This window comes from Pelodiscus sinensis, chromosome 4 (assembly GCF_052426305.1).
Source record: "Pelodiscus sinensis isolate ZL-2025 chromosome 4, ASM5242630v1, whole genome shotgun sequence".
Taxonomy (NCBI): Eukaryota; Metazoa; Chordata; order Testudines; family Trionychidae; genus Pelodiscus; species Pelodiscus sinensis.
In genome coordinates this window covers 91,895,291-91,922,945 of record NC_143055.1, presented here as the reverse complement: position 1 = coordinate 91,922,945, position 27,655 = coordinate 91,895,291, and the positions used below count along the sequence as shown (strand labels likewise).

Genomic DNA, 27,655 nt, shown 5'->3' with positions numbered 1-27,655 from the left:
GCAATCAAAAGTATATACAGGGGAAATCTTTGCTTTCCTGGGTGTTATTATAGTGAAAGAAACTTTTTACAGTATGTGCTAAACCTTTACATTGTGAAATGGAGGGCTGCTCTGCTATTGATAGCAAATGGCTGAGAGAAATTCAGCTGGTCTAGAAAAACCTGCATTGTCCACAGGCTTAAAAAAGTAAACCCAAACTCAAGACAAAATTAAATGAACTGTTGGACAAAGGTGGCTGATATCTTTCAAGATGGCATCAGATCCTTAAAGACACATGAAAGCAAAAATTTGTGCTTGAAGAAGGAGCAGTTCCTAAATCTTACCAAATTTGGCTAGTACCGTTAGCCAAAAGTGAAGATGGAACATTAGCATTTACAGGACTCTGGAACTATTTCCATGGTTAACTGGAGAGAAAAGAACATCACTATAGTACAAGTAATGAAAAAGAATGTGTCTGACCCTACCTGCAAGGATTTCACGGTTGCTACTAACCCAGTGTTGCACGAATAGAAGATATATTTCCCTCATTAGCTGGTGGAAAGCATTTTTCCAAGATCAGTCTAGCCCAAGTCTTTTTACAAATGGAGACTGAACACAGTGCTAATTACAGCCTGGTGATTAACACACACAAGGGCTTATTTCAATGTATCAGGCTAGCATATAGCTTACATCTAAACCCGCTATTTGCCAGGGACCAGGTAGTACACGGTATTCCTGGCACTCGGGTGTTTATGTGGATGATATATTGGTCATAGAAGTTAGGGTATGTCTACACTACAAAGTTAATTCGAACTAACAGCTGTTAGTTCGAAACCTGCTACCCATTCATTTCATTTGGTGTCCTCTAGTCCTTCTATTATGGGAACTAATGAAGAACTTTTCTTTATGCACCCTCTCCACACTACTCATGATTTTATAGACCTCTATCATATCCCCCTCTAGTCTCCTCTTTTCTAAGCTGAAAAGTGCCAGTCTCTTTAGCCTCTCTTCATATGGGACCTGTTTCAAACCCCTGATCATTTTAGTTGCCCTCCCCTCTCCCACCCTCCCTCTTCCCCTCTCCCACCTCCTTTTCCCAATCTCCCTGAGTTTTGTTCAATAAAGAGAGTTTCTATTTTTGAACACACGTGTCCTTTATTTTGTACATCAGGAAGGGGGGCTAGGGAGGGGTAAGTGGAAGGAGGTGAGGGAGGAATGGGGTACGGCCCCCAATGGAGAGGACTGGGGTGGCTCTGCGGGCTCCTCGGGGTGGAAGCTCTCCTGCAGCCCCGCGATTGACCCCCCCCCGGATGGCAGCCTGCGGCAAGTGCAGCCAGGCTGATGGCCAGGTGCTATGATGTGCCGAGTGTGGGCACTCAGGGCACTCCAACCCAGGACTGCTTTGCAACCGGGGAACCCCTGAGAACTGTCTGTCCGGGGTGGGGGTCGGGTCCCTTTAAACACAGGCCTCGGCTAGCCTGAGGCAGCAGCTCCACTCTCTAAGTCCTAATCTGATGCCCTGCCGGCACTGCTTCCGGCCATCCTTAACCTCGGTTCAGGGTCCACTCAATGTGGACATGCTAGTTCGAATTAGCAAAATGCTAATTCAAACTAGTTTTTAGGTCTAGATGCACTAGTTCGAATTAGCTTAGTTCGAATTAACTAAGTTAGTTCAAGTTAGTGCTGTAGTGTAGACATACCCTTAGTGATGAACACCTTGAGAATCTTCACTTGCAAGGCTGAATGTGGCCTTAACACAAACAAAAGGAAAATATATATTTTTTTGAAGATTGTTGCATATTGTGGTTATTGATAAAGCTGGTTTGCATGAATCACAAGATAAAGCTGAAGGACTCCTCCTCCAAGCAACTTCAAAACATGTCGGCTACATCTAGACTGGCATTATTTTCCGCAAATGCTTTAACGGAAAAGTTTTTCTGTTAAAAGCATTTGCGGAAAAGAGCGTCTAGATTGGCATGGACGCTTTTCCGCAGAAGCACTTTTTGCGGAAAAGCGTCTGTGCCAATCTAGATGCGGTTTTGCGCAAGAAAGCCCCGATTGCCATTTTTGCGATCAGGGCTTTTTTGCGCAAAACAATAATGCGTTGTCTACACTGGCCCTCTTGCGCAAAAGCATTTGCGCAAGAGGGCTTTTGCCTAAATGGGAGCAGCATAGCATTTCCGCAAGAACACTGACAATCTTCCATGAGATCGTCAGTGTTCTTGCGGAAATTCAAGTGGCCAGTGTAGACAGCTGGCAAGTTTTTCCACAAAAGCACGTGCTTTTGCGAAAAAACTTGCCAGTCTAGACGCAGCTGTCATGATTATGTTCCTTCCTGGGAATGATTACCTATTACAACAGGCCCTTGCCTGCCACAGTAACAGCATTATATTCTCTGAATGAACTGTTTCATAGTGGGCAGAAATGGCATTGGCTTTTGATGAGGCCAATTGAATAAGCTATTAGCATCTGAAAGGGTTTTACATAGCACTATGTATCTTTGCCTGTAACATTAGCTTGTTACAATCGCCAATATGGAATAAGAGCAAATAGTTTCATGTGATAGAAATTGTACAGAAATTGCTTCTCAAACTTTTAACTTCTATCAAATGTAACTCTCCTGAATTTGATAGAGAAGCTCTGGATTTTTTCTGGGGAGTTAAAAAGCTTCACCAGTATCTGCATAGGAAACATTTTACACTAGGCACAGAATAACTGCTGCTTTAAATGTTTGCTTATCATTTAGCAAGCTTGCTTATCAGAGCTACCATTGGCAATAGCAGTTAAGGATACTGAAATGGAACCAGAAACAATAGATATAACTTCTGTGGTACAAACTGAGCCCTTGGCAGTGATAAAAGCCAGGGTGCAATGTGAAACAAAAAATGATTCAGTGCTCACTAAAATATATGATATTACAATGAATGAATGCACTTTGGCTTACAAACAACTCTTCCCAGCTTTCTTCCCTTAAAAAGAACAGTAAAGTGTATGTTATGGTTAAGGATGTGGCACCAGAATGGTGATTTCTAGGAATCTGGGGGCTTCCCAGAATTACCTAAAAGCCATTTGGGAATTCCACAGATGTTGCTGGACCAGAGAACTCTAGCACAATGATTGCTGGCTACTAGGAGCAGAGCTGGCTAGAGGGCCCAACGGGGCATCGGAGCCCATGGTGCACCAGAACCTGCAGCTGGCTGGGCTGGGCAGCTGGTGGGGGTGCCAGATCCCATGGGGGAGAGGGGCAGGGAGTGGCAAGCAGAGCTCACAGCAGTGCCGACAGCTGGAGGGGCCTGTGAATGGTGGCAAGGCCACGAGCATCTGCAGGGCTGCTGCCTGAGTTCGTGGGGCCCACAGGACTGCAACAGCCAGGAGGCTGAGGGCATTGGTGCCAGGTAGCTGGGGAGAAGAGTCCAATGGAGAGGCTGGTGTGCGTCCCCCAACCTTCCTTAGTCTGGAAAACTCCCTAATCTGGGATCAGTCAGGTCTCGAGGGAGCTGGGCCCGGGAGGTCCAAATTGCACACAAATAGAGAAAATGGTGAAAACTAGTAGATTGCCAGTACATGCTTAAACATGCTCTTTTGCATCCTATGCAATGGCTATGAATCCACACAGCCAAGGCTAGACAAATTTTGGGGTGTGTCTATGATTGCAACAGATGCCCATTCTAAATGTCCTGATGTCTTTGTTATGAATTCAGCTAGATCAGCATAGATGATGTAAGTGTTAAGACTATTGTTTTCATGTCCTGGAGTTAATGAACAGACTGAGACAATGGAATGAAATTCACATCTAAAGAGTTTCAATTGTTTGCCAAAAGAAATGGTATCAAATGTATTATATCAGCTCCTTGTAAACCTATCACAAATGGATTACTAGAAAGGCTTATCTAGAATATTCAATCAAGAGATCTGTGCCCTGGCTTGGATAAAAGTAGCTAACAACACAAGACTGTGATTTTCTTAGGTTGGCCTATAGGAATGTAATATTTGCAAGAACAAAGCAGATACCAGCGATGTTTATGAATTATGGTCTTGCTTGAACTTGTTAAAGTCTTATCTACAATGTAATGTTCTTAAGAAACATCTAATAGCCTCAAATAGTCACACCTAACTGTACAGTTTCATATGGGAGAAAACATCTTAGCAAGAGTTACTGGAGAAAAGTCATGGAAACTTAGAGTGGTTACATGTCATTCCGGGGATAAGCCTATAGGGCAGTGGTCCCCCACCTTTTGAGGCAGCTGGGTGCCCGGGGCCGCACATGCGCCGTTTGGGGGCAGGGCCATGCATGTGCCGCACGCCCAGGATAGGGGACGGGGCCCGGGGCGCAAGAATGGCTTGGCCATGCTGTGATCATTTGGCAGGTGTACATAAATGCCCTGGCAGGCGCCATGGCACCCACAGGCACCGCATTGGGGACCACTGCTATTAGGGAATGGGACAGAGATGGAGGAGAAAAGATACAAGGCTCTAGACTAGAGCTTTAAACATACTTTACCTTTTAGCAATCTGGCACTCTCATTTTCCAGAATGAACTTTTTCATTTAAGGTGCTAATATAGTGAATTAAGGTGTTTCAAGTTAGTGTATGCTGCCCATAGATCTTATTTTGTTAAACATGTGGACCTTGGTGTTTAATTAAGCTTTTTATTATACACTGGTGTATTGTTTCAAATAGCAGCTCAAAGCGCAGGATAGACCTTTCAGTAGCAGGAGGATCCACATAGTGACTTGGTGCTTGACTAGGGTTGCCAGGTGGTGTCAACAAAAATACCAGACACACTTGACATTACGTCACAATCTACATTACATCTTATTTAGAAAATACCGGACATTTCTATTTTCTCAATGTGTTTCCCGAACAGAAAGCTCAAATACTGGACTGTCCGATTCAAAACTGGACACCTGGCAACCCTGTGCTTGACAGGCTGGCGTGCTGTATCTTCACACCCCTGGCTTGCCTTGCAATAAGTCTCCATGTTGGCAAGCCTGAAAAAAGGCAAAGGGATATAAAAAAAAACCTCATCAAGTAAGGTTAAATAGCACTCATGCTATGGCAGTTCTCAAACCCAGTGACCCAAGCATGCGGTTAAAAGAAGGGCTAGTTTTGCATGCAGAACTGCTCAACAGTATCTTCATTACCCATAAAAGACAGGAAAGTGGAAATACATTTAATGTAATCTCTAGCAAACAGATTATCCAATCCCACCCAGTTTGTACTGAACCTTCTACAGCCAATTTAAGTCAGCATTGTGCAATATGGGTTAGAAAAAATTGAAAATACTGTACACTATAAAGGTGACCCACCAGGAGAAAACACTTTCTCAAAAATACACACTTTGTCTAGAATATTACAAATAATTCCAACATAGCTAATCAGTGCTCATAATTCTCTGTCCCTAGGATATGGGGATTTAACAAAAAACAGTAGTAGTGTCTTAAATCTCAGCCCTGCAAACACTTACGTAACGTATGTGCTTAAACTGTAATCACTGGATAATCTTATTTACTTAAACGACTTGTGCTTAAAATTAGAATCACGCTCACTAAATTAGGTCTAAAATGGAGCTTTACCTTTACTGATAAATTAACTTCTTTAATTTACAGAAGTTGTGGGTGAAGGCTTGGATGTTGCAGCAGCTTCTACTCATGAGGACAACGTAGACAGTATTCAAGAAGGAACAGCCACAGCAGCTCAAGAGATGCTGGACACATCTTCAAGGAATCAAAAGGCTGTTGCTGATGAGTCTTGGCAGGATTCAGAAGGTGCAGAGTATAGCCTAATCCAAAATGTTTTACTTGTAAAACAAAGTAATACCTATGTGTTTTGGGTCGGCTGCATCATTGTCTAGAAAAATTAAGCAGAGCTATATGTATGTTAACTAATATATCACATTTTAAAATGTCTTTTGTAGATCAAGAATTTAATATTTATTTAATTCATCACCAAACATTGAAAATGGCTTTTATTAAACTTTGGCTAATAAGTTAAACCCACAGAGCTTTTGGGAGGTAGCATATTGCAATTGCTTCATGATGGGTAGCAAAATTATTTGATGGAAAAGTTAGTGCCTAAAGAAAACTTCCTCTTTTGTCACACGATATAAGCTTTAGCCTAACTGAATTTGAAAGGAGGAATCTTCTCATATGAAGCTGACAAAAAGACCAATATGCAGACGTGGTATTTTATACCACACAGAATCAATGCAATGTTTAATACAATTATGGTACCCCATTTTCTCATTTGTTTTAACCAGTACTACGATAGAACTGAACTACAGGTTGGACCTCACTTGTCCGGCACCCTCGGGACCTAAGCGGTCCTGGATGAAGGATTTTGCCAGACCAGGGAAGGTCCCCTGCCTCTGGCCCCCTCAGCCTGCTGCCGTTCCCTGTTGCCAACTCCTTCGGCCCCGTTGCTGGTCAGGCAATATGGCTATCTTGACCCCGCTGCCATAATTGCTGCTCCAGCCTCGCTGCTGGCATGGCAGCTCACAGCCCTGGCTCTACTGCCGATCGGGCTGCCGAGCTGCTGCAGCCCCAGACAGGCTTCCTCTGCCAGGCTGCTGAGGCTCTGATCCCACCATGGGGCTGGCATGCAGCCCCGCTGGGGCTGCCTCAACACAAGCCCGGTAGCAGGCCAGCACACATGGGCTGCCCCTGTCCCGCTACCGTTGCCACTCTGCTGAGGCCCTGGCCCTGCTACCACCAGCCTTGCCTTTCATTGGGCTCTCAGCTGCTGGCCCTGCTGCCCCAGGGCTCTCTTGTTCAGTAACATCCATGGTTCTGCCTTACCAGGGATGTTGCCGGACAACAGAGTCCCAGTTTAGGGAGGTGCAATCTGTATAAGTCATGGTTGAGCAGTCTAGAGCATTTAAACACGTATGCCATTAAAATTTGAAACAAAATAAAGATAATGACCAGTAAGTGTCTAAATCCCCCAGACACCCTTGAAAATGTCAACCCATGAACCCAAACAGTATCTTTTTTCTATATGTATTTTAAAAAGTTTTTCCTGAGGGATGACAGACAAAAACAGTTTTTCCTGCCTCCTCCCTTTCTCCCTTCCCACTCCTAGCTTGAGCCCAACCTCGCTGCTTCCTGTTGCCATTTGGAATTGCTATTTTAAAACAAGCCCTACTCCCCTTCCTACACCCCCACCCCCACCCCCACCCCTACCCCACAGGGCTTTCAACGCCAAGAAACATGAGCCAACAGACCCCACATCGCAGCCGACAGCAGCCCAAGGACAGGTGCTAGGAGCAGGATGCCCAGCTGGGCTTATGTGCCAGCAGTGGGCTCTTGGGGGCTCCCCTGCTGCCAGACTCTTGGGGGGCCGGAGCACGGTGCCCAACTGCCCCGAGTCTGGCTGCTCCTGCGGAGGCTCACCCGCCTCCTCAGCAGCTGCACTTACCGCAGCTGCCAGAGCACCCCTGGGGGAACCACTGCACCGACCTGTCTGCTCCTTCCCTTCCACTCCTGGTGGGTGAACTGGCGGCCCAGGGCTCTGCGGGTGGTGCTGGGGCAGTGAACAACGCAGGCGGGACTGCACGGGGGACAGGTCAGGACAATGGCCCCCCCATGCTACTGCTTTCCTTACCTCAGCAGGCTGCAATGCCCCCCGGAGCATCACATGCACACAGCACTACCTGTGCCTCTCTGCTCCACGTGGGGAAGGCAGGTACCCTGTGCCTCCCTGGCCGCTGGGGTTAAAGCTGGGAAGCTGCGGGGCGGGGGCGGGGTTGGAGAGATAGGGCCTGGGCTGGGGTGTGGAGAAGGGGCCTGGCTGGGTTGGTGGGGGGGGGGGGGGGGGAGAAGGGGCCCGGGCTGGCAGGGGAGAGGGGAGAAGGAGAAGGGGCCCAGGTTGGCACAGCCATAGTGTATCCCTCCCTGGTGGCAGTGGGGGGGGGGGGGGAGAGAAGCTGGAGTTGCCTACCCCCTGCGAGAAGGGGGTTGGCAAACGCAGCGAGCAGGGGACACAGCCCCCAAGTATTTCTAAAATAAGGTTTGCTTTAATCGGTAGCTACACAGTTAAATCACTGAAAAGAAATGTTTCCAACTGTTTGTATTTTGTCTTGCAGGTTCTTCGGCAACAACTGGATCTCAAGAAATTCCTAAGAACCCTTAAAGGTATATGGTATAGTCCAGCATGCCATTTCCGAGCTCTCTCAGCTATTTACAATCAGTGCATATTGAAACTTTGTACATATATTGTGACTGTGAATCACATTCCATCCTCATAAAAAAAAAATTAATTGAAGTGTCTTGGCGCCAAAGGAAGCATAACTTCATTATCCTATCAATGGTTTCATAATTGTTATCTATTTATTTAGCAAGTTTACAAATCATTACCCTGTAAATGTCAGTGACAACATGATATTCATTACAACACAGAGTTTTTGTTTAGAGAAACATCATACAGTAATTTAATCCATCAGAGCTGTATTGAAGATGGTACTAATAAAATCTAATGATTTTTATTAAAGTGATCAAAGCTTCTGATTACACATGTATCTGACTCAGCTCCCACTGACTTTCAGAGGAGCTGGATCAAGCACTTAGGAGCTGATGGAATCCTAATTTTGTGCAAGATAAGAATTCTTCTGATGTTGATTTAAATGGGAACAAATACTGGACCCCTGGATTATTACCTTATCAAACTGAGCTCCTCTCTTTTTATCGTATGTAAACACAAGGGCTACGTCTACATTGCGCATTCTTGCGCAAGATAAGCAAATGAGGCGCGGCGATATTCATATTCGTCTACACTGCTTCTTCTTGCGCAAAAGCCCCTTGCGCAAAATGGCGGCTCATTAGGTATGCAAATGAGGCATGGGGATATTCATCGCCGCAGCTCAATTGCATATCTTATTGCGCAAGAATGTGCAATGTAGCCAAGCAGGCTCACTATGTGCTACTATGCTACGCCTCTGAGACTTTTCAGTAATTTGATTACTTCTCTTAGCGACAACAGAACTACTCGTAGTTTAGAGAGCGAAGGTGGTGAGGAAATATCTTTAAATGGATCAACTTATGCTGGTGAAAGAAACAAGCTTTCAAGCAGGTCCACAGAAAGGGGGGAGGCAATTGTCCCAAGGCTCTAGGCTGCTGCTCCTGCAGCAGTGTGCAGAGAGCGCTCCAGATACTTTAAATTATCACCAGAGCCCTGGATGGTGCACTCCAGGCACCACTAAGAGCTGGCTGAGGGGAGGGGATGTGGTGCTGCCTCCAGCCCTGCCCCTTCTGACTGAGGCCCTGACCCTTCCAGGACAGTGGAGCTGCCCCCCTCACCTTCGTGCCCAGGGGCCTGGCAATTCTGTTGTGCTGCCTGCTTTCAAGCCAAACACAGCTTTTCTTTGCTGTGGAAGACGTGGTTTAAACTTAAGCATGTGCTTAAGTACCTTGCTGAACAGGCTTTCCAGAAGAAAGTGTTACTATTCTAGGGATGTTAAATTTCGTTTAATAAGCTAATCGACTAGTCGATGGATTTTCCATCGACTAGTCGATTGGTTGATAAGCTGGGAACTGCAGCAGGGTTAGCTCCTGACCTGGGAGCTAGCTCCACTTCAGCTCTGTCTTTTAAATGTATTAAAAGCCTGTCCTCTTAGCAGGAGGGACTCAGCGTGAGCATGGACAGCTTATTCCCAGCTCACGCAGGGTCCCCTCTGCTGTGCACCAGCCCAGTCTCCATGAGGGGGAGTGGAGGCAGGGGGAGGAGTGGGGTCCAGGCACAAGCCAGGAATCAGCTGTCCTGGTTCACGCTAGGTCCCCCCTACTGTGCTTTAGCCTTTTAAATGCATTAAGAGCATGTCAGCTCTTAATATATTTAAAAAGCAGAGGCACGTCTGGGACTAGACATGAGCCAGGAATCACCTGACCGCTCGCTCCTGGTCCCTGCTACCTTCCTGCCTCCCCTGCCCCTCATGGAGATGGTGCTGGTGGGAACCGGATTTTAAGCTGGCTTCTCCCCCCCCCCCCACAGCACTGGCTCCTGCTTCCTCCCCTTGCTGCCTCTGAGAGTCAACTATCCAATAAGCTTTTGCTTATCAGATAGTCAACTAGTCACTTACATCCCTATACCATTCCATGTGAGATACCATTCCATGTGATTTTACATATTCCTAAAGGAGAGAGTAAGATAGTGAAATGAATCTGCAGAGCACTAGTAAAAGAAGAGGGGGAAGCTGAGCAAAAAATAACTCATTGTTCACCAGGGATCTGTCAAAGTAAGTGTGTGTGTGTGTGTGTGTGCGCGCGCGCACGCACACACAAAATGGTAAATAGATTCCCCTCCTCTATCTGTTTGCTAATTTGCTCAGTCCATTATACAGTACTATGTAAGATCACTAACACCTGTCACCCTCTTGTGATTAAAAAGGTAAAAGATGTTTTGTATTGTACTAATAGAGAGGCCATATGATCTGGTTTTTCATCCAGTTTTTTTCCCTTCAGCAAGCCAAACATTTTTTAATAGCTACACAATGTTTATTCATAATATATTGCTGTTCCAAATAGAATTTGCTCTGTGCTTACCAGAAATAAAAAGATGAAGTGGACAGGTGTTCTGTTTGTTCCACATGTTGTGAGCCCAGAGAAAAGCTGAATGAGTGTTGACACAAAGCAGTTCTTTTGTTCAGAGTATACACAGTGTGTCATGACAAATTCAGAACACAGAGCTACTGGAGTTTATTCCTGCAATCCAAGAAATGTGACCATATTGTTGAATCCTAAGGCAACAGCAACAACCCTAGTATAGATTTTAAAAGGAAATGTATTTTTGGTTTTTACGTGAAGATTTTGCAAGCCTAAATACTCGTCCCCATAAAAGTGGCCCAGTTTTTGATTTTGAAAACATATTCACCTTAGTGAATGTAGTGGTAGTAACTGTATTATGTATTAACTAACTGCAAATTTAAAGAAAACATTATTTTGGGCACTAAGAGAGAATCTATGTATATGGTTGCCACCAACTAAACAACATGGCTGTGTCTACACTGCACCCCTTGTCAGGAAAAGGGATGCAGATTAGACACTTCGGAATTGCAAATCCGCGGGGGATTAAAATATCCCCCGCGGCATTTGCATTTATATGGCTGCCGCTTTTTTCCATCTTGGGGATAAACCGGAGAAAAGCGCCAGTCTAGACGCGATTCTCCGGAAAATAAGCCCTTTTCCGGAGGATTTCTTATTCCTACTTGAAAGTAGGGCTTATTTTCCGGAGAATCGCGTCTAGACTGGCGCTTTTCTCCGGCTTATCCCCAAGACGGAAAAAAGCGGCAGCCATGTAAATGCAAATGCCGCAGGAGATATTTAAATCTCCCGTGGATTTGCAATTCCGAAGTGTCTAATCTGCATCCCTTTTCCGGAAAAGGGGTGCAGTGTAGACACAGCCCATGGGTACAAATACTACTTTTTAATATGTGTTTCTGCTCCAAAAAGCAACCTTTAAAAATAGTATGATGGGTTCCTAGTGACTCCATGTATAATCTTGTTTAGCTTACAAATAAAAAGATTCCTTGAAGGTTGGGCAGTTTTAATTATGCTAAAAATTAAAGTGTTTATAAATCAGCATGTAAGAGCTCGATAGCATACTAACACTACTGCTGGATAGTCCTCCCTATGAGATGATTTAAAACAGGCTTGATAGGAAGTGGTGGGTTGCAAATTCCAAACACATAGATGATGATTTGATTTAAAACTCTTAATACATACTGAAGTCCTTTCAAATACCTGATGAGACTCTAGGCATCATTTACAGCTTAATGACTATTATTTCATGTGTATATGCATTTAATTAATAAGATATTGTTATAAAATGAAGGCTCAGTTATTAATATATGACGATCATTTAACAGGAATTTGTAATATGGGCGTTAGTATATGTCTAAAGTATCTTTGCTTGATTTATCCATGCTTTCAGGATCCAGTATTATTGCTAAAACTAATTGTTTGCCCTTCAAACCTTATAGCTACTCTCTGCAAATCTTTAGTCTGGCTAGCTCCTGGTAGATAACAGGTCACAAGGTTGCATTAGTTATTGGTTAGTCTGTTAGTTTGCCCAAGCTAATTTATGTTAATAAATGTATAGAAATGTACTCTAAAAATATAATCCCAACTATACATACAAAATGAAGGGATTTATATCAGATGCTACCACGCAAGAAAGTGATCTTTGAGTCATTGTGGATAGTTCTCTAAACACATCCACTCAATGTGCTGCAGCAGTCAAAAAATGTTAGGAACCCTAAAGACAGAGAGAGATAATAAGACAGCAAATATAATGCCTCTATTTAAATCCAGGATATGTCCACTGTTGAATGCAGTTGTGGTATCTCTCTCTCTCTCTCTCTCTCTCTCTCTCAAAAAAAAAAAAGATATATTAGAATTGGGAAAATTACAGAGAAGGGAAACAAAAATGATTAGAGGTATGGAACAGCTTCCATATGAGGAAAGATTACAAAGACTGGGATATATGATATAGGTGTATAAAATAATGAATGGAGTGGAGACAGAGAAGAAAGAAGTGTCCTTCAGACAATACAAGATCCAGGGGCCATCCATGAAATTAACAGGCAGCAGGTTTTAAAACAAACCTAAAGAAGTACTTCTTCACACAACTTATAGTCAACCTATGACTGTTGATTTTAAGTGCAACTCACGACCCAGTACTGAGGGATGCAATGGAAGGCATTGGGTCGCCTTGCTCAGCACCCAGAGAGCCTTGAAATTCTGGTCAGCACCTCCGACTGGGCTTTTTAAAAGCAGGGCCGTCCCAAGGCTTCCCCACTGCTCCAGGCATGGGACTCAGGGCAACCCCCTGTCACAGGCCCCAGCCTGCCTCCTCTCCCCCTCCCGAGCAACATGACCTGGGGAATTATGAAAGGCCTGGTGCAGTGACAGCAGGGATTACCCTTCCCTCCACTCACTACACAGGCGACGAGAGTCAGAGTGGTTTGGCAGCCTGCTCTGCTGCATCCTGCCGCCCTCTCTCGGCCTGCTGCAGTCCACTTCATGGCAGCAGGAAGAAGAGTGCCCTGGGGCTGGGGTGCTCTGCTTCCCACTGCTGCGGGGAAGCTGAACACTGCGGGCTGGAGGGTGGTGGGGTGGAGCAGAGCAGGCTTCCAGGCCCCCATAATTTTCCTGGTCCCTCCTGTCCATAAGACGGTTTGGGCAGCCACCACAGGGCCCCAAAAGCGCAGGGTCTGGGGCGGCCACCTCGAACAATCCTATGAACGGAACGGCTCTGGTTAAAAGTCTCATCAGTGGTGCTGCCTGGCTGTGACTGGGTTGCAACCCGCACTTTGAAAACTGCTGGTCCTTACCTGTTCGGACATTGTGCTGTGCCCTGTCCGTCTCCTAGGCAAAGGGGTCACAGAGGCTGTTTCCCCGCCCCAAGCACCTGCTCTGCAGAGCTGGGGGGCAATTCCTGAAGGCAAAAGCCTTGCAGAGCCGCTTGCACACCTCCATCTCTGAGCTGGACTTGCTGCTGGCCACTCTGGGAATGCAGGGTAGTTTGCGGTGCCAGGGCATTCAGGAAGCCTGCCTTAGCACCTTGCTGTATTTCTGACTGGGAGCTACTAGAAGTAAGCCCCAAATCCATGTTCTAATCTCCTGCCCAAGCCCTGAGCCCTCCCCAGGCACAGAGGCCCCTTCTATACACCTAATTTCTCATCCCTGCACCCCACCCTTTTGCCCCAGCCCTGAGCACCCTCCCACATCCAAATAATTCATCCCCAGCTCTGTTGGGTCGTGGGCATCAGTGATTTTCTTCAACTGGGATGCCAGAAAAAAAGTCTGAAAACCACTGAGCGATGGTACTCGTTGCCAGGAGAAATTGTGAAGGCCAAAACAAAAAATAATGAGATAATTTCATGGAGGGTACATCCGTCAATGGAGTCAGCATGGTTAGGATGCAACTCCATGCTCTGGGATTTCTAGCCTCTGACTGCCAGAAGCTAGGTATGGATGATGGGATGATCATTCAATAATTGCTCTGTTCTGTTTTTTCCCTCTGAAGCATCTGGTACTGGACATGGTCAGAAGAGAGGATAATGAGCAAGATGGACCAATGGTCTGACTCATTATGACTGTTCTTATTTTCTTAAGCTAATGTAAATAAATAGCTGCAGAGGAAGTGATGGTGCATCAGGTTCTTCACTATTAAATATACGTTGCTATTTTATTTCTAAAACATCACTGTATTTTTTCCTCTTTCCTCAGTGAGCAACAGTGATACCTCTGAAGAGTCTCATGGAAATATGTATGACAATCAACCAGCTGACAGATGTTCTGAAACCTAATGTTCTTCCTTGGAGATGTAAAACAAATCTTGCAGGTTGTTGTGCCAAAAACTGCTTGTTAGGTCCAGTGATTGATATTTTGATCAGTATTTATTCCTTATAACTTACAACCTAACATGGCTTAGTTTATGCCAGAGAGAAATAAACTTTTGCAGTGGGTATGCTCCTTTCTGAATCAGAGACATAGTATACAGTAGTATAGTCAAGGTACCATACAGTACACACTAAATCTATTTACCAAGAAAAGCTGTAGATTTAATTAAATCCATTGTAGGTAAACTTTTGTTTAAGTTTTTCATTTAAATTTAGTTGTTTACATTGACTCTTACCTGTATTCTAGGCTGTGATTATTACATTGCAATATTCAATATTAATCAGAAAAACACTATCATTTTATTTGTTTTATTGAAATAAAAATGTTCATGGACACAATCTTGTACAAACTACATATGACTAATATTTTTATAAAAATACAGTACAATCTTGGCCACAAACAAGTTTTATATTATAATTAGGAACATTGTTAATATATGGAATATGGATCTATTTATAATGAAGTGTTTTATGTTATTTTTGCATAAACATTTTAGATTTTATCCTTCTCCTCACATTTCTACAATGTCTCTATTAAACAGCTTGAACTAAACTTTCAAACTAACATACAAAAAAGTATAATTCAAGGTTGGAAGTGCTTACAGGCACATAACTGTCAGAAGTTCAAAGCACCTGTTTACAAAATATAATTAATAACAATAAAAAAAAACCTTCCAGCAAGGTAAGGCAACAGTTACACCACAGAAAAATTACAGAAAAACTTGAAAAATACACATAAAACTTAATATGGCCAGTGATTATCATTGGCAATTATACCACTGCTAGTATCAAACATAGTATATTTCTTATACAATTCATATGGTAATTATGAATCCTAAAACTAGGACTAATATTTCTTCTGTAAAACTGATAGAGAACTCTGAAAAGAAAATTAATGTGGTGTAACTTACATGTGGATTTTTTCTTTCCAATTACATACAAGTGTATCCTCCCTCCCCGACATCCTACAGCAAGTTATAATGTTGTCAAGATGAAAATACGGCCCTATCTCCATTCCCTGTATAATATGAGTACCGTATTTTCCGGCGTATAAGATGACTTTTGATGTTAAAAAACATCCCCCAAAAATCGGGGGTCGTCTTATACGCCGGGTATACAGGCGGCGGGGCATCCCAGGCGCGCCTGGGCTGCCTCGCCACCCGAGCCCCTCCGCGGCTTTGCAAAGCCTCGGGGGAAGCCGGTGGCGGGGCATCCCAGGCGCACCTGGGCTGCCCCGCTGCCCGAGCCCCTCCGCGGCTTTGCAAAGGCTTTCCCGCTGCCGGGGCGTCCTTAGAGGCTTTGCTCCCGGTGTCCCTGGTCTGCTGGAGACGGTCCCCAGCAGACCAGAGGCACCGGGAGCAAAGCCGAAGCGGCGGCGGGGTGCCACGCTTCTGAGGCTTTGCTCTGGTGAAGCCTCAGAGGTGCGGGACCCCGCCGCCGCTGCGGCTTTGCTCCCGGTGCCTCTGGTCTGCTGGGGACCGTCTCCAGCAGACCAGGGACACCGGGAGCAAAGCCGGGGAGGCAGAGGAGCGCTGGGGTATAAGACGAAAACCTATCTTTTAACTAAAAAATTAGGGGGTCGTCTTATACGCCCAGTCGCCTTATACGCTGGAAAATACGGTACTCTGTATAATGTAGGGGTAGAATGAGGCTCCTGAACTTCAATAATCCCCCATATCACAAACTTACTTTCAAACAATGACACTCTGATTAAAAACAAATACAATTGTGGGAAGATCTATTTTGAATAAAAAAAGTCTTAATCTGGTATTTCTGTGGCTGTGTTTTGTATCTTAACTTACTTCTAAAGTTAAATGTGCTGTAACTATTTATCTATCTTACTACATTTAAAAGGCAGAGGCGCAAAATCTGGGACCAGGCGTGAGCTGGGATAGCTGAGTCCCAGGTCGTGCCCGGTTCCTTGCTGTGCCTCCCCTGCTCCTCTCCTCACCCCTCCCCCCCACAGAGATGGTGCTGGGGGAACCGGCTTTTAAGTTGGCTTCTATTCTCCCCACCCCCGCCTCTGATAGAGGCAGCAAAGGGGAAGAAGCGACTAGCCGAATAGTGATTCGACTACCCCAAAATACTAGGCTTATCGGTTACTTCACTAATTACCTACATCCCTACCCCCAAAAGACTTTATACTTTTATTTTTCAATATGAGCTGACTGTACTTCTCGAAAAGCGGGTTTTGGGGATGCCCAGTTGCTTTCTGAAGCTGCTCTTTCACACGAGTGTGAAGTCTGTCAACCTTCATGAAGAAAAGTCCTAAGAAGCAGGACTCAATCCAAGACTTGTTTAGGATATCCAGAGGCTTTTTAACTGAATTTAAGACTCTAAATTGCTCCAGTGCAAGCTATACGGCTGTTTCATATCATAGCTCTTTTTCAAAAATATGTGCACAGTGCTTCTGCAACCCATACAACAAGAAATCAACGACTGTACTGTAAACTCTTTCTCGGAGACTACACATTAGCACAATATGCTGCCTATCAAGCACCTGGAGACCTATGGATTTGTCATGTGATGGTATTTGGTAAAACATACCTGTAGAATTTGTTACTCTATGTAAAACAGCATACCAAAGTACTTAAAAGAAGTTTCAAAATATGAAGAGTAAATGCATCTTTGTCTATGAATACAGCACTCTTTATAACAATGAGAATATTAATTGGCGGTTATAATACGAAGGTGACAAAGTGCTTTATAAAGCATGGTAAAAATCATTATTCCTATTTTGTAGATGAAGAAAACGGAGGCTGAGGTGTCTGAAGTAACTTTTCGAAGTCACATAACAGCTTAATGGTGGAGTTGAGAGTGGAACATGGGTTTATTGATTCCTGTCCAGGTCCCTATTGGTTTGGATCATGTTGCCTCCAGTAAGATCCACCTATTATGAGGATGTGGAGGGTGCTCAGTAGTGTAGTACTTAGGTATCAAATGAAGCCAGTGAAGGGCATGTCTTAGTGTATCAGTAGTTCTGGTTGCATGAAATTAGTTTTGGAGAGAAGTATAACAGAATATATTTAGAGAAGAACACGCTTTTTCCCACCCACAGAGGGCAGTGCTTGATTTGTGTAAGTCTTGCTCTCTATCATAATCTTCTAATATAAAATGGTAATTCCAAAGACTGAACAAATCTGAACCAGTTGAAAAATTCTATTATGTCTACGTAGAACACTTCACAAAATCCTGTGATGCTCCCACAGCTGACTTTGGGATTTTACAATGGTCCCACATAACCACTGAGCCATTTTAAAGAAAATATTTCCTCTGCCATCACAGAAGTGGGACCCATACGCTTGTGCTTGGGGCCTTAGGTAGCTGTCAGCATCTAACATTTTTTAATCAAGGGCCACATTTTCAAATAAGACAAGGGTCTGATGGCTAGTAGGCCCTCACTGAGAAGAGGGCTGAGTGTACTCTGGTGGATTTATGTCCTGCACCAGCCTCCTTCCTCAATCTTCTGTTTATAGAATCTACGGGTATGTCTAGACTACATGCCTCTGCCGACAGAGGCATGTAAATTAGACATACCGACGTATTAAATGAAGTGGGGATTTAAATATCCCCCGCTTCATTAGAATAAAAATGGCCACCGCGCTATGCCGGCTCAGCTGTTTGTCGGCACAAATCAGCAGTCAAGACGGGAATCAGACGACAAGGGAAGCCTTTGCCGATCGATCCTGTAAACCTTGTTTCACAGCTGAGCCGGCACAACGCAGCGGCCATTTTTATTCTAATAAAGTGGGGGAATATTGAAATCTCCGCTTCATTGATTATGTCAGTATGTCTAATTTACATGCCTCTGTTGGCAGAGACATGTAGTCTAGACATACCTTAAGTGATTAGCATTGTTAATATATTAATACACAAAACTTTACCGGGAAACAGAGTTGCAAGGTTGCTACACACAGAAGCCCACAAAAGGCAAGACATTAAAAGATAAGACACTTAACAGTACATACCCTCTATTCCTCCACCCAGAAGCACATGCTTTATCAGTCCTACAATTATCATGCCCCACAAACCATACACAGCAACTGTTACTCTGCTCTATTTTCACATTTCTGCACATGTTCCTACCAGCTTATTTTCCTGTAGCAGAAGTAGTTGTGGATGTTGGGTATAGTAGGTAGGAGAAGGTAGTTTCGTAAAGGAATGTGTGAAGCTGAAGAGGGTAATGGAAGGCTGGCATCTCTAGGGATAGAGTAATGGCTGCTATCAGGGGGCTTAACTTTTTCATGACCTTGAATTTGTGGGTTTCTACTATCAGTATGGAGTAGCCGCTATTGTTATGTAAGGATATGGAAGTAAGTCCAGAGCCCTCTAAGGTTTTAGAACACAGACAGCTGGAAGACAGAGGGCAGACCGACTGGAAGGCAGAAGCCTCCAGCTGGCTCACATGGCTGTTAGGGAATATTTAAATAACACTAACTTAACTATTAAGCTATTTGTGCCTTAATAAGTACAAATCACCAGACACTGGATAAGAAGTAGGCTGTATATTAATTTCCAAGGTTTTTTCGGTGCTTAATGGGATGAGTGAAGAGGAGAGAGCCTGTGGGGCTAAAAGTGCAGTGGGAGTACATGTTTATCTATCAGCAGCTCTGCCTCCCATACTAGCAGTTGTATACAAACTCTCTTCTGCTGTGGGAGAGAAATTGGATACAAAAGTCCTGGAGATTAGGTCTGGACTCGACGTTGAGTCAGGGTTGATGCGCCTGCTCCTGTTCCCTCAAGCAAGGTTCTAGATCTCCCCTCACAGACCAACCAATGAGGTTTGGGTGTGCCTGTTCTTGCCTGCCTCATCATCAGTTAGGCTAGCATAAACATTCCCCTGAATTTAGTGTTCCCTCTAAATTCTCCTACCTCTGAGTGACATGAATTTTCTTGTGCGCGCCAATCTGGAGGTGGTGTTCAACATAGCACCTTCATACCGGTGCACATAACAAAATTCATGTGGCAGGTGTGGGGCCAAGGGGTTCTGAGTGTGGGAGGGAGATCAGAGCTAGAGCATAGGGTTGGAGTGCAGGAAAAAGGGCTCTGGCTAGGAGAATGGGCTCCAGGGTAGGGCTGAGAGCTGGGACAGAAGGTTGGGGTACAAAGGCTCTGGCTGGGAGTGCAGGCTCTGGGATGGGACAGAGGATAAGGGGGGCTTGAAGTTTGGGGAGAGGTTCAGGACTGGGGGCTGGGGTGCAAAAGAGGATACAAGGTTTGGAGTGTGGGCTTTGGGGTGAAGGAGGATGCTCTGGACTGAAGGGGACTTGACGTGGAGCAGGGGGTTGGGTTTGGGCTTTCCTGGGTGGCTCCCTGCAGGGGCTGGTGGAGAGGGGCTTTTTGCTGGCCATGGCAGCTCAGTGCTGGGCTGGCAGGGAGGGAAGGGTTCCCCTCTGCCAATCGCTGCAGCTTAAAGGCTTGAGGAGAGAGATCTCTTTCCGCTGCAGTCCTGAGCTCTTGCATGAGGCTTAATGGGAAGCTGTGCAGCTTAGGGGGCACTTAGCCCCACACCAATCAATCAATCAATCAGGTTTTGTATGTGTTCACTCTCTCTCAAATAACTAATCAGCTTTTTGTGTTCCTGCCATGCCCCATTAATCAAGCAGGGTTGCATGAGTGCCCCTGGCCTGCCTCCCCTCCTCAGAATAATCAGGATTCCATGCCATGTCATCAATTAATCAATCTTGTGCACATCCTCCCCTCTCACCCTCACTGCTACAATCAATCGTGTTATCACTTACTAGCACTCCATTGATCAGGCCTGCATGCACAGTATATTTAAATTTTCAGTTACAAGTAAGAAGCAGCTAAAATGACCAACATTCATTTAAAAAAATTCTCTGTTGCACCTGTTCTCTACAGGATCCACCTCGACCAAGTTTTTGTGTGGCTAAACAATGTAAATAGAACTGACTAGGAGCTTTTGAGTTAGAACATACCATTAAAATACAAGAGCCGCTGGTGGCATCAGGGGTCGCTGGGCATGAGGTGCAAAATCTGGGGTTCAGCACCCCACACACTTCTACTTCTCATGCCTATGCCTGGAGGAGAGGATGCCTGATTCAAATGGAGAGGGGACAAAAGTTTTGGGGAAAAAGTATAATGGAATAAGGAGCCAGGCCAAATCTGGTTGCTTTTTAGAGCATACCAAAGTAACTAATAGTCAGCATACAATCTGCTACCTCAAACTTCATCCAACATCCTTCCCCGCACGAAGAAAGGATGGGATTTGACAGTGGGACTCATCAGTGTTACTGGTTAACTGGAAAGGCTAGTGTTATAGTAACACAAAACAGTGTCTGAAAGGGACAGAGTGAATGTCCTTGCTTTAGTCTTAGTTCTTGGGCAGCCAAGTCAGGGTCAGATTTAGATATTATGAATGCCAATAGAAAAGACATTCAGCTAGGGAAAAAACTGAGTGATTAGCAGATTTACAAGCAATAATGCAATGGTACTTTGTACTGAGAACTGTATGAAATATTTTCTCTTACCAATATTTTCTCTCACTTTTCCAGTACCAACAGATTCAAATACGGTATTATAACTCTGTCTACCCGTTATGTTCAGGCATATATCACCTTTATTTCATTATTTCTTAAGGATCAATATAACATGAACGCCAACAATTGATCCATTTTGTGCTTATAAAAGGGCCTGTGGGCAGCAATAAGAATGAGGTCATCCAAAACCCGAATCCTTTAAATAGACAAAGTGAACACAGCTGGGGACATATTCTGGTATGGGTTAATGCCTTAGCTTTTCATCTCCTTAATATTAAAGTCAGGTCATGGTGGTCTTATCTGGCCTTGATTTGTACATGTCTTAATAACACCACTCAATGCAGTATAGTGGCTGTCCTAATCACTATGGTACAGGATATTCTGATATGGTGCTCACTCAGTTTCTCCTGTTGAAGTTGTTCCACTTAATCAGTGGAATGCATAACATTCATTGGGCCAAAGAAAGCATATGAATGACTATCTAGCCTGGTAGTTAGGACACCCATATGAAAGGTAAATGATCTCCCTTCCAATCTCTTCCTCTTCCCAGGAAGAGGGGGAATCTGGATTAGAAATCCCCCACATCTTGGGTAAGTACCCTATCCTCTACAGATATGAGGAGAAAGGACTTTTCCTATTAGCAGGTGCTATTTTGTATAAATTTACCTGAGGGCCCCAATCCAATAGGCAGCTTTTGAGCACGCCTAGAGGATTGTCCCTGCTCCCTGGGCTGCTGTACGTCTATCTTTTCTGGTTTGTGAAGCAGGAACTAGGCATCTGGGCACTAGAGTGAAATTGCTGTGCACATGCCCAGCTGCAAAAACTTAAGACATCAAGTGAATTTAGGCACCTATAGGGATAGGCAGCAGTCTGGTGGGAGTTTTGTGGATTACAATGGTGCTGTGATGGGGAATCTGCCCCATACTGGCCCTAACAAGGGTTAAATCTAGCTCTGGCAGAGGGCTGGGGTTGTGGAGTCAGCACCTATGGCACAGAGCAGCCAATTAGGGCCCAGCTGGGCCTGTATAAATAGGGGATCCTGGGGCGGTGGAAGAAAGAACATACTCTTGCTCTAGCTGTGGAACATGGAGGACTTAGCTGCCTGGGAAGCTCCAGAAGCTTTGAGAGACAGAGCCATGCTGGGGAAAGACATGGAGGCTGGCATGATTTTCCGCAAATGCTTTTAACGGAAAAGTTTTTCTGTTAAAAGCATTTGCGGAAAAGAGCATCTAGATTGGCACGGACGCTTTTCCGCAAAAACACTTTTTGCGGAAAAGCGTCCGTGCCAATCTAGACGTGGTTTTGCGCAAGAAAGCCCCGATCGCCATTTTCGCCATCGGGGCTTTTTTGCATAAAACAATACTGCGTTGTCTACACTGGCCCTCTTGCGCAAATGATTTGCACAAGAGGGCTTTTGCCTGAACGGGAGCAGCATAGTATTTCCGCAAGAACACTGACGATCTTACATGAGATCATCAGTGTTCTTGCGGAAATTCAAGCGGCCAGTGTAGACAGCTAGACGCAGCCGGAGAGTTGGGGAGCTACAGGGCCTGAGACTAGAGCTTAAGGATATGAGGGCTTCAGGGAAACAGCCAGTGCTGTAGAAGGCTGCAGGTTCACTCCTTTGCTAATGATGAGTGGCCATTTCAGATTGCAACTTGCCCCAGAAACAGGGGCTTAGATGACAACTGGCAGCTACTCTGAGGCGAGGTTCCCCAGGAGGAGATGATCCCAGAGTGTGGGGGAGGGACACTCTGCAGGGCAATACTGTGAAGAAAGGACACTGGAGCCTGAACCAGTGCAAAAGACAAGTAACAGAGGATGGGATGCTGGCCAGCAGAAGGTACTCCCAGGCTGAATAGCTAATTCCTGAGGAGCTCCCCCACCAAGCGCCGCGGCCATGCGCCAGGGCTGGCTCCGGCACAGCATGCACCACGTGCCCAGGGCCAGGCCAGCCCCGAGCACTTGGCGGGCGCACAAAAATGGCCCCGCGGGCACCATGGCGCCCATGGGCACCGTGGCGCCCGCGGGCACCGTGTTGGGGACCACTGTTATAGACTAACAAAACATGTAGATGGTATCATGAGCTTTTGTGGGCACAGCCCACTGAGGAGATCAGCAGGGAAGAGTTCAACACTAATATGTACCAAAACCACGACTCAGGTGCCTAAGTATCTCTAGATCCCAACCCTTGTGCCTCTCAATTCCTGGGTTCTCACCATCCCTTCTTCTCCACCATTCTTATTTCTTTTCTTTTTATCTGTCATCATTTTCAACGGTATTGGGATGATGACGAGAGCTAGGCTGGGGTATAGTTATAACTGTTAATGGATCCCATGCACCAGTTCTTTGATCTACAGACAATTACAGAGGTAGGTGAAACGGCTTGGTCTGCTAATGGGACACAAAGAGCTCTGTGTGATCGCTTCATTTTCCCCTTCTGTTTTTTATCAAATTCAATAGGGTTCTTCTGTCCATTGATGCCTAGAACATTCCCTGAGGTTTTGTAGTTGACTGAATGCAAAGTTCAAAAGTTATCCTGTTAAACATAGACAAACAGAAAAATGCCATCAAGTAGCATGTAGGACATTGCCGTGGTTGGCTAACTAACTACATTTTGCTGGACATTATCAGCTTCATGCACAGATTAAGTGTTCATAGATACCTCAAAGTGCTGATCATGATTACAGTAGCTCTCCGCATTCCAGATACCTGTGATCTGCTTACCTCAGTTATGATATACATATGAACCAAGATCTCTCATGAGGAAACTCTTACATGTTGCTACCTCTCCCATGGTTCAGCTCAGTAGGTGGTATCAATTGTAATTTGCTGCAGCAAAAATTCCGCAGTTCTGCAAACCAGTAAACAAAAGGAAAGTTAATAGCAATAAAATAGGGAGACCTAGTGGTATAAGAGAAACTTGACAAATGTTTCAGCTATGTGATATATAACTAACAAACATTACCCTGAAAAAGGACATTTTCTGAAGGACTATAATTACATTAAAGGGACATAGAAGCTTGTGAATGTTTCATGGCTTTTTCCACACAAAAAATTTCTAATGGAGCTTCTTTTCTTATGTCTAGTGCTCTTGTAGTTTTCAACTTCTAAAACATTTCAACCTGTTTCCATTCCCTTTAGTTTTTAATAATATTGTCTCATTTTAGGTAAATGAAGATGACAAATTAGTGGTGTTGTGTGTATTGACACTGTCCAACAGAAGAGGGCACTAAATCACAAAGGCATCAAGTTTCCTGAAAAGTACCACAAATGATCCTCCCAGTACACAGAAAACCTAAACTGAACAATGCAGATAACAATGAATAGATTCATGTTTTTTTCTGGAGGAAATTGGCTTGATTTTTGAAACTCATTGCAGCTTGAAGGAAATGCAAATCCAATTATTCTTTTTCATTCTATAGTTGTAGAAGGCAATTATTTTAAATGCAGTGTTTGGTTTTACATTTGTTATACTATGACTAGTGATAACCCTAAACTGCAGTCATTTTTCCAGACTTGATTGTATTTTGAAGACAGGGTAAAATGGGACTTGGCTCTGAACTATCTTGTGTTTTCTTGAAATGACCAGTAAGGTTTTGTAAAACTAAAATCACTTCAGTTTTGCCCCTTTCCACTGATGGAAACGAGACTGATTTAATGGAATTAAAAGGAGATGAAAACTATGGACACTGGTTATCTATGACTGCAGACAAAGAAGACAAGTACACTATAGAACTGATACAGTGTTTGAGGTTAATAATTTAATTCCTTTGTAAATATAAAGAAAAGCCTTATTAGTTATTTAATCTTTTTTTTTCTATCTGGTTTATTGTCCTCAGGACCTCTTTTTCTGTACAGGCAGTCCCCGAGTTACGCGGATCCGACTTATGTTGGATCCGCAGTTACGAACGGGGCCCTCTCCCTGGTCTCCAGCAGACCAGGGAGAGGAAGCAAAGCGGCGGAGCAGACGCGTCTGGGCTGTCCGCTGCCCGCGTGTTCCGCCGCTTTGCTCTGCTTTGCTCCCCGTCCACCTGGTCTGCAGACCAGAAGGACGGGGAGCAAAGTGGCTGAACATGCGGGCAGCGGACAGGCCAGACGCGCGTCTGGGCTGTCTGCTGCCCGCGTGTTCCGCCGCTTTGCTCCCCGTCCCCCTGGTCTGCAGACCAGGGGGACGGGGAGCAAAGCAGAGCAAAGCCTCAGAGCCCGAGGGCAGCAGGACAGCCACGGCGCGACTGGGCTGTCCCGCTGCCCCCGTGCTCCGCGGCTTTGCTCCAGATGCCTGTGGTACAGCAGCTGGGGCACTGCCAGTTGGTCCTGTAGCGCCGGTCTGGGCGCTACTGGACCAACCTGGCAGCACCCTAGCTGTTCTGCCCCAGGCGTCCTGATTCAGCCACTGCTGGTCAGTTTCAGCAGCGGTTGAATCAGGATGCCTGGGGCAGAGCAGCTTGGGTGCTGCTGGGTTGGTCCAGTAGGGCTGAGGAGCGGCGACGCTACTGGACCAACCCAGCAGCACCCCAGCTGCTCTACCCCAGGCATCCCCAAGTCAGCTGCTGCTGAAACTGACCAGTAGCTGACTACAGGAAGCCCCTGCCCCAGGCTTCCTGGAATCAGCCGCTGATCAGTTTCAGCAGCAGCTGACTTGGGGATGCCTGGAGTTCTTAAGTTGAATCTGCATGTAAGTCAGAACTGGCATCCAGATTCAGCCGCTGTTGAAACTGATCAGTTTCAGCAGCGGCTGAATCTGGAAGCCAGTTCCAACTTACATACAGATTCAACTTAAGAACAAACCTACAGTCCCTATCTTGTACGTAACCCGGGGACTGCCTGTATTAATTTCAAGATGCCTTCACCCTTGTAAAGTCCAGATGAAGACATTTATCAATTGCAGAGTTGTTAGATGCACAGATCTAAAAAGTATTTTTAAACGTGAGGGATAACATAACGTATTGTGAAAAATATTTTTTCTTGTTCAGGCCAAATCTTGTTCCTACTTCTCTTTAAAAGAAAATGGCTGAAAACTAGACTGGATCAAGACTGGATTTCTTTATATAAAGAGCTTCTTTTTACAGAAAACGTTCGCTAAAATGTACCAAAAAGGACTAAGATTTTTCCAGAAATAGGATGGACTCTGGTAGATGTTCTGTTTTATATCACTGATTAAGGAACTCGGTTTAGCAACACTTGCATCCTGCATATCTGTGTTTTATTTAAACAGTATGAATGTAAAAGTGGTATCTTACATCTCTATCATTCCAATGGTTCTAACTTTGGTATTCTCTCATCTAAAATACAGGAACCACCTTATCAGCATTCTATAGAACAAACAGAAGAAAATCAAGAAGGAGCTTAAAATACAGAAACACTCCAGATGACAATATCCTTGGATGCACCTATGTGGCTGCTCTTATTTCAGAAACAATGTGAGTTAATTTCAGGTCAGGGCAAAATTATTTCATTGGTGTTTGATGTAGCATTGCATTACTCCAGTCTAGTGCTGTGTAACTCATACTGATTTCAATGGAGTTACAGTGCTGAATCAGGCTTCCAGTAATTGTCCTGCCTTGCAGTGTATCTCATTTACAGGCAAAACAACATTAGTAGCACAACAGTTAAAATAAACATATTCCCCTTCTGTACGGCAAAACAGTCAGGTGCACACAAACAAAATGGGAAATGACTACATAAGAAGGAATACTGCAGAAAGATCTGAGGATCAGAGTGGATCACAAATTAAATATTAATTGAAGGGTATGTCTAGACTACATGGCTCCGTCGATGGAGCCATGTAGATGAGTTTACTAGACATAGGAAAATAAAGCGGCGATTTAAATAATCGCCGCTTCATTTACATAAAAATGGCCACCACGCTGTGCTGATCATCTGTTTGGCGGCACAGCGGGGCAGTCTGGACGTGCTGCGGTCGACAAGCGAAGCCTTTGTCAACTGCTCCAGTAAACCTCATTTCACGAGGCATATCGCCGCTTCATTTTCCTATGTCTAGTAAGCTCATCTACATGGCTCCGTCGATGGAGCCATGTAGTCTAGACATACCTGAAGTGTAACAGTGTTGCAAAAAAGCAAACATTCTAAGAATTATTAGCAGGAGTGTTGTAAGCCAGACACAAGAAGTAATTCTTCTGCTCTGATTAGGTCTACCTGGGAGTATTGTATCTAGTTTTGGGTGCCACATTTCAGGAATGATGAGGAAAAATTATTAAAGGTCTAGAAAACGTGACCTATGAGGGAAGATTGAAAGAACTGGGTTTATTTAGTCTGAAAAGAGAAGACTGAGAGGGGACATAAGTTTTCAACTACATAAAGTATTGTTACAAGGAGGAGGAAGAAAAATTGTTCTCCTTAACCTTCAAAGATAGAATAAGAAGCAATGAGCTTAAATTGTAGCCAGAGTGACTTAGGCTGGATATTAGGGAACTTATTCTAGTGCTTAACTATTTTGGCAGGAAGTTTTCCTAGAGAGGTTGTGGAATCTCTATCATAAGAGATTTTTAAGAGAAGGTTAGACACATACACCTGTCAGGGATGGTGTATATTATAATACTTAGTTCTGCCATGAGTCCAGGGAACTTAACGAGATGACCTCTAGAGGTCTCTTCCAATCCTACAATTCTATGATTCTGTGTTACTAAGGTAGGGTAAGAAACTCCCTGTGAGTGAAACTAAACTGCAGGTAGGGGTAAAGAGAGATAAAAACAAGGTATGTGCTTGTAGTTTCCCCAAGTAATGTTTTTCTTGGTTTATACTGAAATTGTTACCAGAG

General features: G+C 44.6%; 1 protein-coding gene and 2 long non-coding RNA genes across 6 annotated transcripts in view; 1 reads left to right on the top strand and 2 right to left on the bottom strand.

The window, feature by feature from the left end:
• Positions 1 to 14,713, top strand: part of MGARP (mitochondria localized glutamic acid rich protein) — a 44,966-nt gene extending 30,253 nt beyond the window's left edge. For 3 of the 4 annotated variants that reach the window (XM_075929944.2, XM_075929943.2, XM_075929942.2), the window contains exon 5: positions 5,589 to 5,848. In XM_075929944.2, coding sequence (XP_075786059.1) covers positions 5,589 to 5,833 — 245 coding nt within the window. In that variant the 3' untranslated portion in view covers positions 5,834 to 5,848. Of the gene's footprint in view, positions 1 to 5,588; positions 5,849 to 8,062; positions 8,112 to 14,201 lie in introns of those variants that run through there. The other variant, XM_075929940.2, reaches the window with a different exon arrangement.
• LOC112546013 (uncharacterized) lies at positions 1,086 to 10,671 on the bottom strand. Its single transcript, XR_016349462.1, has 3 exons — positions 10,515 to 10,671; positions 5,556 to 5,829; positions 1,086 to 4,970 (listed from the first exon to the last, which is right to left on the bottom strand). It is a non-coding gene; the product is annotated as an uncharacterized LOC112546013 (long non-coding RNA).
• A 1,092-nt stretch (positions 14,714 to 15,805) lies between the features above and the next one.
• On the bottom strand, positions 15,806 to 26,575 carry LOC149524549 (uncharacterized). Its single transcript, XR_016349463.1, has 3 exons — positions 26,118 to 26,575; positions 23,540 to 23,728; positions 15,806 to 23,413 (listed from the first exon to the last, which is right to left on the bottom strand). It is a non-coding gene; the product is annotated as an uncharacterized LOC149524549 (long non-coding RNA).
• Between the last annotated feature and the right edge of the window lie 1,080 nt (positions 26,576 to 27,655).